At 41.9% G+C, this 15607-nt stretch overlaps 1 protein-coding gene across 1 annotated transcript in view; it reads left to right on the forward strand.

Moving 5' to 3' along the window:
* Tmem67 (transmembrane protein 67) overlaps nucleotides 1–15607 on the forward strand; it is a 54044-nt gene that overhangs the window by 22893 nt on the left and 15544 nt on the right. Inside the window, exons 12-16 of the mRNA XM_032905782.1 lie at nucleotides 450–606; nucleotides 1308–1431; nucleotides 2634–2739; nucleotides 6075–6131; nucleotides 7164–7262. Coding sequence (XP_032761673.1) covers nucleotides 450–606; nucleotides 1308–1431; nucleotides 2634–2739; nucleotides 6075–6131; nucleotides 7164–7262 — 543 coding nt within the window. The remainder of the gene's footprint in view (nucleotides 1–449; nucleotides 607–1307; nucleotides 1432–2633; nucleotides 2740–6074; nucleotides 6132–7163; nucleotides 7263–15607) is intronic.

Consider the following 15607-nt stretch of genomic DNA (forward strand, 5'->3'; position numbering starts at 1 on the left):
ACTGGACTGGACTGGTATGAACAGGTGAGTATAGACCGGTAGGGGACAGTCAGAGATGGGCTTAACCCTCCTGAAGGGAGCCAGTCCTGTGCATCAGGAAAAACAAAACAAAACAAAAAAAAATCTTTTTCTTCATCCCGTAGGACAGCACTGGTTTTAAGCCTCTTCTTTGATATATATTTAGTATTGGAACTAAAAGCCAATCTCTTCATGTTATAGATTAAAAATAGAAAAGTTCTTCACTGGTTGACGTTTTTTGTTTTCTTTTTGTTGTTTTTTTTTTTTTTTTGTTTTTTTTTTTTCGAGTGGTACTTTTAGAAATTTATATTTGGAAGTCTCTTGGAAGTCATGCAAATAATATAAAGATACTTTATAAAGTTAAAAAGAGAAAGTTTAATATGCTTTCTAATTTTGAGTTGTGGTGTGTTTATTTTTATTTTACGTCCTAGTGTGAAATCTCTCTCTCTAAACTCCTGGCTGACTTTCCCAGTCCTGTGTTTTATGATATTTACCTGGAATATACTGATGAAGCGCAACACCATTACCTTTGGGCTATCCCAGTGTTAAACCTCAATCTTCAACATAATAAACTGTTTGTGAACCAAGGTAAGCATTCTCCCCTGCTCTCTCATAGCTGAGATCAATAGATGTAAACCAATATGATCATTTCAGGAACCAGGGATGATGATGCTGATTGTGGATCCTCTTTTTAAAAATATTTATTTATTTATTATACATAAGCACACTGTAACTGTCTTCAGACACACCTGAAGAGGGCATCAGATCCATTACAGATGGTTGTGAGCCACCATGTGGTTGCTGGGAATTGAACTCAGGACCTCTGGAAGAGCAGCCAGTGCTCTTAACCGCTGAGCCATCTTTCTAGCAGCTCCACCTCCCTTTTTATGGATCCTTTCAGTGTACAATTTTATACAGTATGAGCCAAGGTACAATCAACTAGTAAAACTGCTGCAGCTTTAGGCCGTTTATTAATTTGATTTTCAAGATATCATTCCCTTGCTGAGAGTATATCCCTGGAATAACAAGTAGAATTGTGAACTGAGACGTTTTCTTCTCTGTTTCCGACCCTCTTTTGAGACAAACTAATCTCTTTTGTTGCTACCCATGCTATAAAATGTGACCTAGGCAAGGAGCAGAGACGGCTGACAGTTTCTTATTATGTGGCCATCATACACAAAAGACAAGGTTTTAATGTTGATTTCTTCAGTGAGTGTTGGTGAGTGCCCTCAGAAGCAGTTTGATCACAGCTTTCCTAATGCCGCCTTTTCCTCTTTTTATAACAACAGACAGTAGCTCCAGCAAGTGGCTTCTGACTCGGCGCATTTTCTTAGTGGATGCAGTAAGTGGACGAGAAAATGACCTAGGAAATCAGCCAAGAGTAATTCGAGTTGCTACCCAGATATCATTAAGGTAAAAGCTGCCTGATGACTATGTAGATGTGGGAGTCTAAGGAAGGTATTCACCGGTCATCATCAAACTGAAACAATAGGGAAAACTGAGCCAAAACAGCACCTAAGCTCTCCTTAGATATGAGTAGATTGGCAGAGTCCAGCAAAGGTTAAAGGATAAAGCTGGAAACTGATACCAGCCGCCCTCAGGAGCTTGTGCGAATTCATGTTCTTGACCTCTCGGTACCTGGGGAAGACAGAAGGCTGAGAGAGGAAGGAAGGTAATATCAGTGGCTGCAGTGGTACTTCAGTAAGAGCTTAGGAATAGTGTCTTCAGCCTCTCCAACCCGATTTCCTTTCATGGCTCTCTGTCTAGAATCTAGAGTCTAGATTGACCCAGATTAGCCAGTATCCCTCTCGTTCTAAAAACCCCCACCTTATAGCGTGGCACCACGCAGCCTGTGTTCTCTCTAACATGTAATAGTGGATCTTGACTGAACCGCCCTCTGCAGCGTGTCCTAACGTGTCCTTGCGTGTCCTAGCATGTCCTAACGTATGTTGCGACTGCACTGGTTTTACTCTCAGAGCACTTCATACTCATCGTTTCTCGCTGTTCATTTGCTCTCATAGTAAGCTTATGGGTTGGGCACCGTGGGAGCCTCCTTGTACTCCATGCTGACACCCATTTGCACTGTGCTTTAACGTGCTCACCAGCCACTGCAGAATTCCTAACAGAAATGAAATCAGACCTAATCAGGGTGGACTTGTCCTCGGTGAGGCGGTGCTGGCCTCCTCTTCTTGGGCTCACTAACTATATGTTACTAATGCATCGTAGCTGCCAAGTTATTCCCGAAACAAAACTAAATGTGTCGTGTGTTTTGGTAAAGATTCATCTTTATCTGAAGCACCACATTTTATCTGCTTCTGTTTAGGTGCCATGTAGTGTAGCTCTTTCTGATGTTCCTGTGTGTGTCTCACAGCGCTTCAGTGGAGATATATATATCTCACATCTATCAGAGCCTAGTGCTTGTCTCCTGGAGTGTACTTTTGTGTTAAAGTTTTTAACCAATGAGAATGAGCTGTGGTTTAACTCTTAGTTTATACTGAGCCTCCCCTAGTCCTTACTAAAATATCAAGACAGCCTATACCAAATTAAGAGAATGATAAATATATGCCTAAGGGGTTAAATATATTTAGAAGTCTGAGTTTATTTTCTTTTAACAGCGTACGCCTTGTACCCAACACAAAGAATGGAAACATCTACACTCCCTTACTCACCATTGCCTACCGTGACATTGACATCAAAAATGCTCATAGCCAGTCTGTGAAGGTGAGTTCTTCATCCGTCAGTGCCCTTGTGTTTGCAAATGTCACTGTAATGCTGTTGTAGCTTATCATGGTCAAAGGTGATATATTTTAAAGTTTTAAACAAATCCCTTTGTTTATATACTCAATCTTAATTATCAGTGTCTAATGAAAGAGAAGCTAAGCTCTTATTTTAATATTAGAATATTAAAAGGCAATAGTGAATGGAATTTTTGTTTTTTATTATGTGTATATGTGTGTAGTGGGGGAGGGGCAGCGAGTGAGTACAGGCTCCATGCAGGCCAGAGCTGTCAGGTTCCCCTGCAACTGAGCTGGAGTGAGGTGGATCGAGGATGGCTCCTCAAACTGGGACCTGGGCATTGAACTCAGGTCCTCTTCAAGAGCAGTATGCTCTCTTGACCACTGAGCCATTCTTTCAGCGTCTCAGTGGAGGGATCACCGGTGGCCAAGCATCCCTACCATCCTGTTACACTGAGGCCCATAGCATCTGCCTCTGTCTTTTCTGATCATTTGCTTTTTGTTTCCTTGCCTGGTCGAACCAGCAACTCAGAAATTACAGTGGGTATACGTGAGCTCAACATTCCAGGGGTGGCCGGCAGAGATGCTTTAACAGATAGACAGATGAAAATCATCAGCTTTGTAACTAGGAGTACTGAGATGGACCAGAGAGTGAAGTCTGGACCTGCAGCCCTGATTTCACTGAAGAGTGAAGGCTGTCTGTGTCCCAGAGGACCCACCTTTGCAAGATGGAGAGCTCAGACCTCCAAAAGTCAGGCTGTACCAAAGAAAAAGCGTGGCTAACGTGGGTCACACATGGCCAGTGCCTCCGCGGGTCTGTCCCCAGGAGAGAGCATTCCTGCTTGGAGGACAGATAAACAAGAGAGGGACAGAGTGGAATAGGAAATCCCGTCGCTCTACTTTGTCCTGGAGATTCACTGGAGATTGCCTGTCCTCTGGGACATGTGAAGTAGGAGATAAGCCTTCCTTATCACCAATAACTTGATTTCTATCATTCTGCTCTTCGCTGTTCCCTTTATTATTAATCTTCTACGCTGCTTAGCTGGTGTAGTGCTCCTACCCTGTTTGTGACCAGGCTCTCATAACAAGCAGTGGTTCTTGACTTTCCTAACACTGACCCTTTAATGCAGTCCCTCAGGTTGTGTGGATGGATAGCTTTCTCTCTAACAGGTGGGGCTCTCAGACACACATAAATTATTTTTGTTGCTACTTCATAACTAATTTTGCTATTGTAGTGAGTTGGAAATAAATAACCAGATATGAGACCCCTGCAGTGGTAGTGTCCCGCAGGCTGAGAACCAGTGCAAAAGAAGGACATAATACAGCTTACATGAGACCTGTTCCTCATTTGTAGTACCAAAGCCAATTAGGTCAAGTCAGCTTCTGTTCACTGGGTTACATACACTAGCCCCAGAGAAGAAAACCCAGAAACATGCCAAACAACAACAAAAAAAGGCTCCTGGAGGGGTTGGGGATTTAGCTCAGTGGTAGAGCGCTTGCCTAGGGAACAAGGCCCTGAGTTCGGTCCCCAGCTCCGAAAAAAGAACAAAAAAAAAAAAAAAAAGGCTCCTGGATTAAAATTTCCTAGTAAGTATACTTATTTTAATGCAAGCACTCTTTTCTTTAAATATTAGTATTGCCCACAATTTGCAATCTAAGCCTTGAGAAACTGCAACATAAGAAATGAAAGAGGAGCACAAGCTGGTTTCTCTGTGGGTAAGGGTTCTCCGCAAACAAGGGTGCTCGGCAGACGCCGGACAGCATGGCTGCCATCCGGGAACACCTAATGGCGGAAGGAAAGAACTGACTACAAAGCTGTTCTCTGACCCTCACATATATGCATGCACGCACGCACGCACGCACGCACACACACGTACAATAAATAAATAAAAGTCTAAAGATAAAAGAAGAAAAAGAAATTTAGAGTAATGAACTACCTTGATTTGATGAAGCTCATCTCAGATTCATTGTAAATGCAAGATACGCAGTTGTGTGATCATTTTGTTACAGTGCGTGTTAATTAAAATGTAATTATGCCCTCTGACATTCCTATGACAGCCCTTACGAAAGCTGTGTTTGAGTTCTGAGCACCGTCCCTCCCTCTGTAGCCTCAGCAGCTGGGTTCACTTCCTGCCCCATCAAGCAGGTCGGCCATCCAACAGGAGCTCCCCTGGGTTTCCTCTCTAAGGCCTAAGAAAGGACTCCGCTCTGTTTCCTGTCTTGCTTGTCCTTTCCCATCCTCAGCTAACCTTGCGCCTGTGTGAGGCCCCTTCCCCTCGCTGATATTCAGCCGGCATCTCTGAGACCCTTCGCTTGTAAAACTCTTGGGTGCGCCACCTTAAAAACATACTGAAGCAACTAACAGCCAGTCAGAGCTTCCCTCAGCCTGCACTGCTTCTCTCCCTTCCATTGTCCAACCATTCGACCCATTGCTTCCACTCCAGCTCTTGGCATTTTTCTTCTCTGAAAATCTCTCACGAAGGTCGGCCGTCTTTACCTTAGTGTTTCTACATCTGATACTGCACTCTACACTCCACTGGCCTTCCCGGAATTCACTCTTCTGTAGCCCTTGGAAAGCCAAAGGAACTGCCTCTCCCACCTCTCAGACTGCGGTTCTTTCTCTTGTGTCTTTACAGTTTCCCCTCCCTCCGCTCCTCCCCACATCCCCTCTCCTTCAGATCCACTTCTCCTCAGTTTCCCTTTTAAAAAGGCAGGCACAAATGTTCATACCAAGGCTGAATGAGGCAGCACAGTAAGAAGAAAAAGCATAAGCAAAGTTGTCAGAGATATTCCTCACACACTCCCACTGTTAGGAGTCCCACAAGAACACTCAGCTACACGACCATAACATGTGCAGGACCTCGCTCAGACCCATACAGGGCCTGTGATGGTCACTTCAGTCTCTGTGAACATTTTCTCTTGTATCTTAATACCATGCAGTCCACGGATTCCTGTTCAGACATTTGAGTATTCTGCCCTAGGGGATGGTTGTTTAGCTAGTTGATAAATTTGTGACACAAGGTCAGTCATATTTCTCAGCAACAAAAGCCTGTCTGGAAGTAAACTATAATTAGCTTGGCTTGAACTACGGCCAGAGACCTCCATTCCTAAGAAACCTTTCGTTCCTCTTGTGCACGTTCAAGAGAGAGACTTAGTGCAGTGTAAAAGTTCTCAGAAAAGCATATCTCTCTGCGAATAAGGGCTAACATCCACCATAGTGATTGTTAAACAATAGCACTCCAGGTACAAGTTCATTGTTATGAACACGGGTGTATGATGTTGAATTGTAGTATGATCGGTCTGTTCTCTTTTAAATCCCAGATTTCCTTCTCAGTGAAATATGAGATGAATCAAGGAGATGCATTTGTTCAGACAGATGTGAGTACCTTCTTACTCATTAAATATTTCCATCGTTTTCAATTTTAAACTGTGCGGATGGAAGTAAAGTTGTGAAAGCAGATTTGCTCTGTGCACAGTGTCTTGGCTTCCTTCTGATACAGCGATGGTAACCGGGCAATTAATAGTGGCGTAGCCCTGCGTTTGTTTGCCATTACAGATTACATGCTCATGTCTATCCCTTTTCTGATCCTACACTGCTTTCAGTTGTCACATCTTTTTTTTTTTTCTTTTTTTTTTTTTTTTTTTTTTTTGAGCTGGGGACCCGACCAGGGCCTTGCGCTTACTAGGCAAGCGCTCTACCACTGAGCTAAATCCCCAACCCCAGTTGTCACATCTTCTATAGGAACACATCAGCCCTTGTTCAGTGCCTGGAGTCAAAGGGTGTGTGTGTGTGTGTGTGTGTGTGTAAGATGAGTCTCTCACTGAACCTTGAGCTGGCAGGTTTGACATGCCTAGCCAAGCAGCGAGCTTCAGGTCCTCAGTCTCTGCCTTTGCAGCACTAAGACTGCAATTATATGACACTGATGGGTGTGATATGGGCTCTGAGGACCCAGCAGTGTAGCAAGCACTTGCTGACTGAGCCGCCTCCACAACTGCTGCCCTCTAATGCTGGTGCCCGTTGGTGATGCCTGTCTGCAGAAAACATCACCGTGGTGTTTGCCTGACGTGTTTTTATCTCTGTCGTTTCTTCTGATTTTATAAATTGGAAGTTTATTATAAAACAGCTTTACCCTTGCCCTCACAAATGATTTATTCAGTTTTTTGTTTAAGTCAATATGAGCTCGTGGATATTTAATGTGGGTGATTTTATACTCCCTTGCTGTTCGTTTTTCTTGCTCAGTTTCCCCCAGACGTAGCCACTGGAATCTCATTCAGCTTCCAGGTCATTGCAGCCCCTCCCCATCCATGTTTGATTTGTTCACTTTCTATTTGCAGTGGTGTTTCGGTACCAGGGAGAGGAAGTAGTGAGTTCTGAATGTTCTCCTCTCTTGTTTGCGTCTTCTGTTCTAGATTGCCTTGGGTGTGTTGGGTGGGCTGGCTGTGCTATCATCTCTCTTGAAGACAGCGGGATGGAAGAGGCGCATTGGGAGCCCCATGATTGACCTACAGGTACACGTTTGTTTTTAAATGAATTTTTTAATCTTTTGACTATTCTGGATCCTTCTCATAAGATACAGCTAGAAGATGAAGAAGAAATTTGCCTTTGATTTTTCTGGAGTTTAAGTTAGGAAAATTATTTTGAGGCCATAGAATATATGCAAGCTCACTTAGTCCCAAGTTTCAGGATCCCACAGTCCATCCACATCCACACCACCATTCGTATTTTTGTCTTGGCCATTGCTTGGTATGTTTCAGCCTGGCTGATTTGTCCAGTATAATGGCATATATTGATTTTATTTTCTCTATTTTTCATGTACTTTCAATTTTTCATTTCATGGCGTTTTGCCTGCATGTACACCTGTGCCATACATGTGTGCCTGGAACCAGAAGAGGACAGGACACCAGGTCCCCTGAACAGAAGTTATAGAGGGTCGTGAGAGAGGGGTGCTGAGAGTGGACATGTGCAAGAGCAGGACGTGTTCTAACTGCTCAGCCATCTCTCCAGCCTTTATTTTTATCTTTATTTTTTTCTTCCAGTGCAGGCTGACAGAAACCAGATGTAGACCTCCAGCCTTTCGTACTTTAAAGGTTTAGGTTTCCTTTTCTGTGAACTATTTATATCTCTTGCTCACTTTTCTGTTAGATTTCTTTTTCTTATTCAAATGAAAGAGTTTGTCCTTTGAAAATATTAATCTCCTTTTTGATATCCAGTTGAAATCTTTTATGTAAATTTATGAGCTACCTGTTATCCATATCTTTAACAGTCAATATATAGTTAGCATCTAGTATTTAAGTTCCACACTGTCATATGAATGTTATGTGTATTATATATATGATGTTTATTTCGTTTAAAAAACTTGTCCATCTCAACACCAAAAGATATTCTTCTACCTTTTACTGCATTAAATTTACAGTTTACTTCTCGTCTTAGTCAGGGTTTCTATTCCTGTACAAAACACCATGACCAAGAAGCAAGTTGGTGAGGAAAGGGTTTACTCAGCTTACACTTCCACATTGCTGTTCATCACCAAAGGAAGTCAGGGCTGGAACTCAAGCAGGTCAGGAAGCAGGAGCTGATGCAGAGGCCATGGAGGGATGTCACTTACTGGCTTGCTTCCCCTGGCTTGCTCACCTTGCTCTCACATAGAACCCAGAACTACCAGCCCAGGGGTGGCAGCACCCACAATGGACTGGGCTCTCCCCCATTAATCACTAGTTGAGAAAATGCCTTACAGCTGTGTGTCCTGGAGACATTTCTTCAGGGGATGCTCTGCTCCTTTCTCTGTGATAACTCCAGCTTGTGTCAAGCTGATACACAAAACCAACCAGTACACTTATCATTTAATCTTGAAATTTATTTTGCCTAACATGTATTGAATATTTACTGTGCACCAGGCACATTTTTAAGTTTTTACATGTATAGTTTTTCTCATACCTCTATCTAGCTGGGCATTGTTATTAGTCCCATTTGACTGTGACAAAAGGGAAGTAGAGCTTAGGTTTTCTGCTTAACTTTTGCAGTAACTCAGCAGCAGCATGGGAAAGGCTCTGTATCAGCTTGTGTAGCCAGGCTGTCTTCTGGACTCCAAGACCTGTAGGATAAGGAGTCAGAGCAAGAGGGTTTGTGCTCCTGTTGGGATAGTCAAAGCTGGCCTGCCATGCACATGAACTTTAAACTGTTCATCCCACAGTGGTCACCGAGGGTCTGTTGTAGAGTGTCAGGTACTGGGTGATGTGAGAGTAACACAGACAACGGAGCCTGCCCTCAGAGTTCATGACAGAGAAAGGACTCTTGATAAAACGATGACAGTTGCTCTCCACAAGTATTTGAGATGGAACCGTGAAGTGGTTAACACTGAGCAAGTGGTTGAAGCTAGCATGTGAGCCAAGTAGAAGGCAGGCTTTGGTTCATGCTGTGAAGGATCTTGTGAGTCAAGAATTTAGTGAGTAGTCATTTTCTGTTTTTAAGAAAAGTGTGATATAACCCAATTTACATTTGAGAAAGCTGACTCTCGGGGCCTGAGATGCAGCTCAGTATCTACCCAACATGAGCACTTTGAATCCTTTTGTACAACAAATGACACCACATAATATAACTGTGGATACAAGATGTATTTGGGCAGCAAAGACAAACTAAGAAAATCGGGAAGCAGCTCCCCCTTTCTCATAAACTGTAAGATGAGAAGGATTGAAGTAGCGATGGAATGAACAGGATTCGGGGAAAAAAACAAATCAGGCAAATTCAGCTGGACTTTGTAACTGGCAATGTGTGTATGAAGCAAAGCTTCAGGTGGGAGGAAATGAGTACGCACTGTGTTACTATTGTTAGGGTAATACTCAGTGGGCTGGAGAAGCCCAGTGATTAAAAGTCTATACTGCTCTTACAGAGGACCCAAGCTCAATTCCCAGCATCCATGTTGAACAGCTCAAAAATCACCTGTAACTCTAGCTACAGAGGATCTGATGTCCTCTTCTGAATTCTGCTGGCACCTGCACATGCACACATGCACGCATAATGCTAAAATAATAAAAAATAGATAAATCCATCAATAAATAAGACATAATAATATTCATGGACCAATAAAAAAAATCTCAGTTAAGGTACTTGCCACACAGGCAGACTTGAGTTCTTGCCAAAGACCAGCTTTGGTAGCCACATGGTGGGTAATCTGTGGCAGGAATTCACAGGGGGATCAGTGCTTAGAGCCTCTGATCAGGGTAGATCCAGATACCTACAGGGGCTGCTGCCAAAGCTAGTGATTAGAAAAGTTACTCAGGGCCACAGCTCTCTGTACTCAGATCTCACTGGGAGAGATCTAGTCTCCTAGGAGTGCTGACACACCTAGAGCTCAGGAAGGACCACCACTTCTGCTCTGAGGGACCCACCTGGAGCCTTCAGGAACCAAGTAGCAGTCTGGGACAGGGTCCTTTGAGTTTCCGTCTGCACTCAGAGCTGACCCTGTGTGACAGCTCTCTGTGCCCGGATCCTGCTGGGAGAGAACTCATCTCCCAAGAATGCTGACAAACAGGAGGGTCAAGCCACTGTCAGAGACAGGAAGACCAGCTACACCAGAGACAACCAGATGGCGAGAGGCAAATGCAAGAAGCTAAGCAACTGAAACCAAGTCCACTTGGCATCTTCAGAATCCAGCTCTCCCACTACAGCAAGTCCTGGACACCCCAACACAATGGAGAAGCAAGATTCTGATTTAAAATCACATCTCATGATGATGTTAGACAACTTTAAGAAGGACATAAATAACTCTCTTAAAGAAATACAGGACAACACAGGTAAACAGGTAGAAGCCCTTAAAGAGGTAAAGGGTAGAACCCTTAAAAATCCCTTAGAGAATTACAGGAAAACACAACCAGACAGGTGAAGGGATTGAACAAAACAATGCAGGATCTAAAAATGGAAATAGAAACATTAAAGAAATCACAAAAGGAGACAAACCTGGAGATAGGAAACCTAGGAAAGAGATCAGGAGTCATACGCAAGCATCACCAACAGAATACAAGAGATAGAAGAGAGAATCTCAGGGGCAGAAGATACCATAGAAAACATTGACACAACCATCAAAGATAATGTAAAATGCAAAAACAGAAAGTTCCTAGCCCAAAACATCCAGGAAATCCAGGACACAATGAGAAGATCAAAGCTAAGGATAATAAGTATAGAAGAGAGCAAAGACTCCCAACTTAAATGGGCAAGAAAATTATAGAAGAAAACTTCCCTAACCTAAAGAAAGAGATGCCCATAAACATACAAGAAGCCTACAGAACTCCAAATAGATTGGACCAGAAAAGAAACACCTCCTGTCACATAATAGTCAAAACACCAAATGCACAAAACAAAGAAAGAATATTAAAAGCAGGAAGGGGAAAAGGTCAAGTAACATATAAAGGCAGACCTAGCAGAATCACACCAGACTTCTCACCAGAGACTATGAAAGCTAGAAGATCCTGGACAAATGTCATACAGACCCTAAGAGAACACAAATGCCAGTTTTCGTGGTTATTATATCTACCAAAGCTCTCAATTACCATAGATGGAAAAACCAAAGATATTCCATGGCAAAACCAAATTTACACAGTATATTTCCACAAATCCAGCCCTACAAAAAATAATAGATGTAAAACCCCAACACAGGAAGGAAACTACACCCTAGAAAAAGAAAGTAATCTGTCAACTAACCCAAAACAAGACAGCAACACAAACATAATTCCACCTCTAACAACAAAAGTAACAGGAAACAACAATCATTCCTTAATATCTCTCAATTCCCCAATAAAAAGACATAAACTAACAGACTGGATATGTAAAGAGAATCCAGCATGTTGCTGCATACAGGAAACACTCCTTACTGACAAATACAGAAACTTCCTCAGAGTAAAAAACTGGGAAATTTTTTTCCAAGCAAATGGTCCCAAGAAACAAGCTGGAGTACCCATTCTAATATCAACTAAAATTGACTTTGAATCAAAGGTTATCAAAAAAGATAAGGCAGGACACTTCATATTCATCAAAGGAAAACTCCACCAAGATGAACTCTCAATCCTGAATATCTATGCTGCAAATGCAAGGGCACCCACAGTCATAAAAGAAACTTTACTAAAGCTCAAAGCACACATTGTACCTCACACAATAATAGTGGGTGACTTAAATACCCCACTCTCATCCATGTACAGATCTTGGAAACAGAAACTAAACAGAGACACAGGGAAACTAACAGAAGTTATGAACCAAATGGATTTAACAGATATCTATAAAACATTTCATCCTAAAACAAAAGAATATACCTTCTCAGCACCTCGTGGTACCTTCTCCAAAACTGACCAAACAAATACAAAAAGACTGAAATTATCCCATGCATCCTATCAGATCACCATGAATTAAGACTGGTCTTCAATAACAACAAAAACAACAGAAAACCCACATATACATTGGAAGTTGAACAACGCTCTACTCAGTGATAACTTGGTCAAGGAAGAAATAAAGAAAGAAATTAAAGACTTTTTAGAATTTAATGAAAATGAAGGCACAACATACCCAAACTTATGGGACACAATGAAAGCAGTGCTGAGAGGAAAACTCATAGCTCTGAGTGCCTTCAAAAAGAAACTGAAGAGAGCATACATTAGCAGCTTGATAGCACACCTAAAAGCTCTAGAACAAAAAGAAGCAAATACACCCAAGAGGAGTAGAAGGCAGGAAATAATCAAACTCAGAGCTGAAATCAACCAACTTGAAACAAAAAGGACTATACAAAGAATCAACAAAACCAGGAGCCGGTTCCTTGAGAAAATCAACAAGATAGATAAACCCTTAGCCAGACTAACCAGAGGGCACAGAGACAGCATCCAAATTAACAAAATCAGAAATGAACAAGGAGATATAACAACAGATTCTGAGGAAATTCAAAAAATCATTCTCCCAAAAGAATCCAAGAATATATCAAAATAATCATCAATCATGATCAAGTAGGCTTCATCCCAGGGATTCCGGGATGGTTCAATATATGGAAATCCATCCATCAACGTAATCTACTATATAAACAAACTCAAAAAAAAAAAGAAACATGATCATTTCATTAGATGCTGAGAAAGCATTTGACAAAATTTAACACCCCTTCATGGTAAAAGTCCTGGAAAGAATAGAAATTCAAGGCCCATACCTAACCATACTAAAAGCCATATACAGCAAACCAGTAGCTAACACTAAACTAAATGGAGAGAAACTTGAAGCAATCCCATTAAAATCAGGGACAAGACAAGGCTGCATACTCTCTCCATACTTATTCAACATAGTATTCGAAGTCCTAGCCAGAGCAATCAAACAAGGAAAGGAGGTCAAAGGGATACAAATTGGAATGGAAGAAGTCAAAATATCACTATTTGCAGATGATATGATAGTATACTTAAGTGACCCCAAAAAAATTCCACCAGAAAATTCCTACAGCTGATAAACAACTTCAGCAAAGTGACTGGATATAAAATTAACTCAAACAAATCAGTAGCCTTCCTCTACTCTAAGGATAAACAGGCTGAGAAAGAAATTAGGGAAACAACACTCTTCACAATAGTCACAAATAATATAAAATACTTTGGGGTGATTCTAACCAAGCAAGTGAAAGATCTGTATGACAAGAACTTCAAATCTCTGAAGAAAGAAATTGAAGAAGATCTCAAAAGATGGAAAGATCTTCCATGCTCATAGATTGGCAGGATTAATATAGTAAAAATTGCCATCTTGCCAAAAGCATTCTACAGATTCAATCCCCATCAAAATTCCAACTCAATTCTTCCTAGAGTTAGAAAGAGCAATTTGTGAATTCATTGGGAATAACAAAAAACGCAAGATAGCAAAAACTATTCTCAACAATAAAAGAACTTCTGGGGGAATCACCATCCCTGACTTCAAGCTGTATTACAGAGCAACCATGATAAAAAAAATTATATGGTATTGGTATAGAGACAGGATGGTAGATCTATGGAATAGAATTGAAGACCCAGAAGTGAACCCACACACCTATGGTCACTTGCTCCTTGACACAGGAGCCAAAACCATCCAGTGGATAAAAGACAGCATTTTTCAACAAATGGTGCTGGTTCAACTAGAGATCAGCATGTAGAAGAATGCAAATTGACCCATTCTCATTGTCTTGCACAAAGTTGAAGTACAAATGGATCAAGGACCTCCACATAAAACCAGATAAACTGAAACTAATAGAAGAGAAAGTAGGGAAGAGCCTCAAATATATGGGCACAGGAGGAAATTTCCTTAACAGAACACCAATGGCTTATGCTCTAAGATCAATAATTTACAAATGGGACCTCATAAAATTGCAAAGCTTCTGTAAAGCAAAGGACACTGCCATTAGGACAAAGTGGCAACAACAGATTGGGAAAATATCTTTACTAATTCTACATCCAATAGAGGACTAATATCCAACATAAACAAAGAACTCAAGAAGTTCGACTCCAGAGAATCAAATAACCCTTTAATAAAGGGATTGGGTGGCGTGGGGGCTACAGAGCTAAACGGAATTCTCAACTGAGGATCTTGAATAGCCAAGAAGCACCTAAAGAAATGTTCAACATCCTTAGTCGTCAGGGAAATCCAAATCAACTCTGAGAACCACCTCACACAAGTCAGAATGGCTAATATCAAAAACTCAGGTAACAGCAGATGCTGTCTAAGATGCGGAGAAAGAGGAACACTCCCCCACTGTTGGTGGGATTGCAAGCTGGTACAACCACTCTGGAAAGCAGTCTAGTGGTTTCTCAGAAAATTAGACATAGTACTACCTGAGGACCCAGCCAAACCACTCCTGGGCACATACCCAAAGATGCTCAAACATGTAACAAGGACACATGCCCCACTATGTTCATAGCAGCCTTATTTATAATAGCCAGAAGCTGAAAAGAACACAGATGCCCTTCAACAGAGGAATGGATACAGAACATGTGGTACATTTACACAATGAAATTCTACTCAGTTATCAAAAAGACTGACTTCATGAAATCCTTAGGCAAATAGATGGAACTTGAAAGTATCCTGAGTGAGGTAACCCAGTCACAAAAGAACACACATGGTATGCATTCATTGATAAGTGGATAAGCCCAAAATCTAGGAATACCCAAGATACAATTCACAAACCACATGAAGCTCAAGAGGAAGGAAGACCAAAGTATGATGCTTCAGACCTTCTTAGAAAGGGTTACAAAAATATTCATGGGAGGAAATACAGAGACAAAGTGTGGAGCAGAGACCGAAGGAAAGGCCATCCAGAGATTGCCACACATGGGGATCCATCCCACATGTACTCACAAACTCAGATAATGTTGGGGATGCCAAGAGGTGCATGCTCACAGGAGCCTGATATAGCTGTCTCCTGGGAGGCTCTGCCAGAGCATGACAAATACAGAGGTGGATGCTCACAGCCAACCATTGGACTGAGAATAGAGTCCTCAATGGAGGAGTTAGAGAAAGGACTGAAATAGCTGAAGGGGTTTGCAACCCCATAAGAAGAATAACAATATCAACCAACCAGACCCTCCAGGGTTCCTAGGGACTAAACCAGCATCCCAAGAGTATACAGGGATGGACATATGTCTCCAGCCGCATATGTAGCAGAGGATGGCTTTGTGGGGCATCAATGGAAGAGAGGCCCTTGGTCCTGTGAAGGCCTGATGTCTCAGTGTATGGGAATATCAGGGCAGGGAGATGGGAGGGAGTGGGTGGGTAAGTGAGGGAACACCCTCATAGAAGCATGGGGGGCGGGATGGGATAGCAGGTTTCTGGAGGGGAAATTGAAAAAGAGAACATTATTAACATTTAAAGTAAATTAAAA

The sequence above is a fragment of the Rattus rattus genome, chromosome 1 (assembly GCF_011064425.1).
Source record: "Rattus rattus isolate New Zealand chromosome 1, Rrattus_CSIRO_v1, whole genome shotgun sequence".
In the NCBI taxonomy this organism is placed as follows: domain Eukaryota; kingdom Metazoa; phylum Chordata; class Mammalia; order Rodentia; family Muridae; genus Rattus; species Rattus rattus.